The sequence below is a fragment of the Bison bison genome, unplaced genomic scaffold (genome assembly GCF_000754665.1).
Source record: "Bison bison bison isolate TAMUID 2011002044 unplaced genomic scaffold, Bison_UMD1.0 scf7180017864213, whole genome shotgun sequence".
Taxonomy (NCBI): domain Eukaryota; kingdom Metazoa; phylum Chordata; class Mammalia; order Artiodactyla; family Bovidae; genus Bison; species Bison bison.
Genome location: NW_011494785.1, coordinates 8,418,108 through 8,423,374, shown reverse-complemented (window position 1 = coordinate 8,423,374; position 5,267 = coordinate 8,418,108). Strand labels below are relative to the sequence as shown.

At 36.1% G+C, this 5,267-nt stretch overlaps 1 protein-coding gene across 1 annotated transcript in view; it reads right to left on the bottom strand.

Moving 5' to 3' along the window:
* The window catches only part of SAMSN1 (SAM domain, SH3 domain and nuclear localization signals 1), a 57,702-nt gene that overhangs the window by 10,473 nt on the left and 41,962 nt on the right, over window positions 1-5,267 (bottom strand). Inside the window, exons 6-7 of the mRNA XM_010845140.1 lie at window positions 4,544-4,747; window positions 1,834-1,984 (exon numbers count right to left, since the gene is read on the bottom strand). Coding sequence (XP_010843442.1) covers window positions 1,834-1,984; window positions 4,544-4,747 — 355 coding nt within the window. The remainder of the gene's footprint in view (window positions 1-1,833; window positions 1,985-4,543; window positions 4,748-5,267) is intronic.

Genomic DNA, 5,267 nt, shown 5'->3' with positions numbered 1-5,267 from the left:
AGTATCAGCTTGTTTGGGAGAGTACTGATAATGATACTGAAAATCATCACTTTCAAGACAGAATCCATTTCTTAGTATAATATTGCATAGTGAGGATCCATGTTTTGAAATGACAAGATGTGAAAGGATTCCTAGACCAGTTTACACTGATCAGTTTTGTTTTGGCTTGTAAATAGGTTCCTTTCTTAAGTCTGACCCTGGTTTGCCTCTGTGACCTGATTCCTTTCTCTTCTGCATCTCCTAGCCGCCACAACTTCAAAGAAGGCATACAAACCCCTAAGCCTAAAGGATGAAATCATTTCTGTGGGTGTCAAATTAGTGGTGCATGTGAAAACTCCTTGAGAAGGATGAGAACCTTTGCGAGCTCAAGAGAGCAAGTAAGGATTCAATAAGGTACGGTTTCTATAAAGTAAATTAATTCTTACTAGACAAAAGGCCCATGTATAATAAATATATGCAGTTCAATACCGCCATTTTGTGAGACATATAAGGGAGAATAAAGGAAAGCTCACGAAGGGACCGTCAGGAGGCCTGGGTCCTATGTAGAACTTTTCTCTTGACTCTCAATCTGGGCTATTAATTGCAGTATAAGAAAGTCTAACAACATCACAAACACTGTTCCTAGCTTCCTAATTCACCAGGTGCATAAACTTGGGCAAGTTTCTTATCTTCTCATTTCTCATTATAAAAATAGGGATGATACCAACTTGGAGAGTTGTGGACAGCGTTAAAGAAGATAGTAAGTGTAAAGACCCTGGCTCAAAGTTTTAGAGAACATGTTCAAAAAAATAATTATTGTTATTATTCATATTACTTTGTAAAGAGAAGGTTGGATTAGGGGATATAAGTTCTTTTTCATCTTTAGAATTAGATACCATCCCCCTTTTTTTTCTAATGAAATACTCCTGACAGAGTTCGGCACTCCCTGAGCTCAGGGTTTTTGGAGAAGGCAATGGCAACCCACTCCAGTACTCTTGCCTGGAGAATCCCAGGGACGGTGGAGCCTGGTGGGCTGCCGTCTATGGGGTCGCACAGAGTCAGACATGACTGAAGCGACTTAGCAGCAGCAGCAGCAGCAGTAGCAGCAACAGCAGCAGAGCTCAGGGTTTAGGGAGCCCAGTCAGATTTGGTAAGAATAATGGTCAGATTGGGCAGTTGTGAAAACAAAGGCTAGCTTATCTTTATAAACGCAATTGGTGTGGCCAATCAATATTCAAGTGAATCTGCTTGTGTTACTCCATCTTTAGTTTATACTTACAAATACAGAGACAACCACCTCAGATAATAAAAGTAAGTGCTGAATATTTTTGCAAACTATTATAGCATTTTGAAAGAATACTATAAACACGTACAAGATGTGACTATATGGTAATGAAATGAATTTTCTTGTGTGGTGCAAAGGCTCATTAGCTCAGAGCCATGCTCTCTCTGTGCAGTTCTGCAGAAGTTGCGTATGACAGTTCTCGCTAATGGCTCATGCTGTCACTAAATATTTGTCTCTGACTCCCCCAGTCTTAGGGAATGCGGACATCCTCTTGCGTGTAAATTAATAGGTCTGCAGAATCTAAATGAAGTACCCAGTAAAGCCCTTTCATTTTCTGGATCCAGTAAGCAGCAAAAAAAAAAAAAAAGAAAAAAAAGTAAAGGTCCTCTTTCTATTTATAGATTTGACCAGAGTTGTTTCCAAATGTATAAGAAAACACTTTTTTTTATTGGAAAGAATGCTTTATGTGATTCTCAGTAAATAAAACTGGGAATTTGTTTTTAATTATTTTACTATTTACATTAACCTTTGATTCTCAGTGAGGGAAAAGAGTAGCTACACATACTTACTTTCTTCATCAAGGAGATTTTCAGCAGCTGATAGTAACCTCATCCTGTCTTCTGGGTTTTTAATGTTTAATTCAATGAGATGACTCTCTTTTATATCCTTTAAATCTTCTAGGGTCTCGTAACCATTGAGCAAAAGTGTTGAAGTATATTCCTGTGGGGAAGAAAAAACTTTGTACAATATAAACTACTCTGAGCAAACATTTTCTTTTAGTTATTTTTAGATTTTTAAAAAGTATAGAAATGCATGGAAACAATGCATTGGAACCAAAAGATGCCAACAGAACTTTTGCTTAATTTTGTTTTATTTGTACTAGTTTTCTACAGATGAACACAGGACCTTTAAAAAGCACATTGTACATTTCTCACCTTCTGGAAGGACAAATGTAAAGAAGAAATGATTACCTTAAGCAATGCAATGCTAAATCATGGATCAGTTAAATAGCTGGATCACTTATCCCATCTGGCACATTTTCACTTCTCAAATAGCAAAATTGACAAAGCTAGTGTTGTTTTTTTTTTTTTTAAGTCTATCAATAAAATGCCTCTCATAGAGTATATTATAATAATATTTCTGGACTGTATCTCTTCCTGTTTGCTTGATCGCAAAATTATCTACCCTCATTAACTTCTTGGGGCAGGTCAAAAAAGGCATTTGAAACAGACACAATTTATATAAGTATACCTAACATTTTGGTTGAAAGGTATTTTATAAACCTAGGGCGTTCCAGACTTTCTATTTAATTAAAAGCTTTTATTAAGCATTAGAACACTGTGGTAGGGAAAAGTATTGTTTCCTTTTCTTAGCATGTATATTTTGTCCATCATTTGCATTAATATATATTAGTTTAAAATTCATAAGCTTCTGATTTCAAAGTCTGTATGTTATTTATGTAACCTCTGTTCTCTGTAACAAAATAAAAATGCAAAGTGAATTTAAATGCTTTTCAACTTCCTCAAATATTCTTCCCATTTTACTTGATCATTAATCCAGTATCCTTATTTTAGTTACTAAAATTGAATAAGAGGATATAAAAGTTTTAAGTAATCAGAAAGAACTTATTACTAGCCCTTTATTTATTTAGAAAAAGGAAAGAAAGAGTAGCAATTCTGTTTTAAAATAATGTATCCTAGAAGGATCACAGAATCAGAACAGGAAAAAAAAAAAAAAATCCCAGTCTGATGTAACTAACTGAGAGTTCTTGAGTAAGTTTCACGTTCTCAGACCTTGGTTTTTTCATAGGTCACAGAACAAACAAGTAGCTGAAGTAGGATTCAAACATGTGCCTCCTCCAAAGAGTAATATCATTTGGAGGGTACCAATTTGCTTTTGAACTGTGGTGTTGGAGAAGACTCTTGAGAGTCTCTTGGACTGCACGGAGATCCAACCAGTCCATTCTAAAGGAGATCAGCCCTGGGATTTCTTTGGAAGGAACAATGCTAAAGCTGAAACTGCAGTACTTTGGCCACCTCATGCGAAGAGTTGACTCATTGGAAAAGACTCTGATGCTGGGAGGGATTGGGGGCAAGAGGAGAAGGGGACGACAGAGGATGAGATGGCTGGATGGCATCACTGACTTGATGGACGTGAGTCTGGGTGAACTCCGGAAGTTGGTGATGGACAGGGAGGCCTGGCATGTTGCGGTTCATGGGGTCGCAAAGAGTCGGACACGACTGAGCGACTGAACTGAACTGAATAGTAATATTGAAATGTCTATGTAGTGTGTCTACAGATAGGAATACAACTAGGTAATTCAGGAAAAACAGTTAAGGAAAGATTAATTGGTTATTTTCTTGACGATGAATTTTGAAAACTGTCGAAATACTGCTGTGTTATTTTTAGAAGTAGATTGCAAAACGGTAAATTTAGTGAGATTAGGCATAGTGGATGTACATGCCATTTAACAACATAGAAATACTTAATAAAAATTTCTCTAATATAACAAGAAAATAACTGGATTATAAATATAGACAACAGTCTCCCTAACACAATCATTATGGGGGCTTAATGATCATTGTTTTCTAACAAATTTCTTTAAAAACAAATTTGGTTACCTTCTGTTGAGTTGTTTTTGATCTCTGCTCTGTAGGAAATATATTTTCTTATCATTCTTCCTTTCAATTCTTTGAATTTTTACCTTCACTCTTTATATTCTCTTTATCATTCTCATTACCATGTTTTCTCTGAGTCTTTTATTCCCCCAAGTGTATTTCACTTTCCACTGCACTTTCTTGTTCTAATTTCTAGGTGCGACATGCATGTTTAATTGCTCAGTTATGTTCGGCTATTTGCGACCCTTTGGACTATACCCTGCCAGGCTTCTCATTGCATGGGATTTTTCAGGCCAGAGTACTGGAGTGGGTTGCTACAGGGGATCTTCGTGACCCAGGGGTCGAACAGGAGTCTCCTGTGTCTTATAGTATCTCCTGCATTGCAGGCAGATTATTTATAAGCTGAGCCATTGGGGAAGCCCAATTTCTACTGTGAATGCTAAATATCATTAGAATTTAGTCTAAGTGATGTTATATCAAGACCTGTCCATGCATAAAGAAGTGGTTATGGGTAAATAAGAGCTATCCTTGGAAAACAGATTTTCCCTTGCTGTAAATCATGTATTTTTTTTTTTTTTTTAGCAATACAAACACTGATCCATTCTTCTCAGTTATTGCATCTGTATGCCATCAAAATCAAACAGGCCATGGGTTTGCTAACCTGAAGGTGAATCCTCTCTAAGAACTCCTGTAGAGTCTCAGGCTTTTCCACTCCACTCCTTCTTTGTGTCTTCATTTTCTTGGGGGCTGCTTCTTCTGATATGACATCCACATAAATGAATTTGAAGTTTCCCACCTTATTGTTCAACATTCCTGTCCACATCCCCATTGGCGTTTTGCAGATAATGTCTATGATATCTCCTTTCTAAAGACAAAGAAATATAAGTTAGATTTCAGAGAACTCTGATGCTATGACAATTGGTAGGAAAAAAAAAACTGGAATCATTGAAAATTAGAATGAGGGCATACCATTGAAGAGATCTAGAGTTAGAAATAAATCTAAGAAGAAATTTCTTTTAAAAGTTTAAGGAAGCTATTTGCTAGTAATGTTGAAGAAAACACCAACATGCTTGAGAAAAACTCCTAACTGTATTTGATGATGTGTTTATGTTTTTGGAATTATATCAATTTATCAGCTTACATTTGTAGAGCATCCTGTAGTTTACAAAACATTTTGCATACATTAAGCTCTTTTATGTCCATAATACATCTCTTCAACCTATATGCTAGGTATAATTATTACTCTAAATATTATGGAAAGAGAAATGCAAGCATTAATTTTTCAGGAACTCACAGCACCAGAACTCAAGCCTAAGTTATTTGAATTAAAAAATGATGCTCTTTTTATTTATCCTGTAAAAACAATATACATGCAGCATCATCCC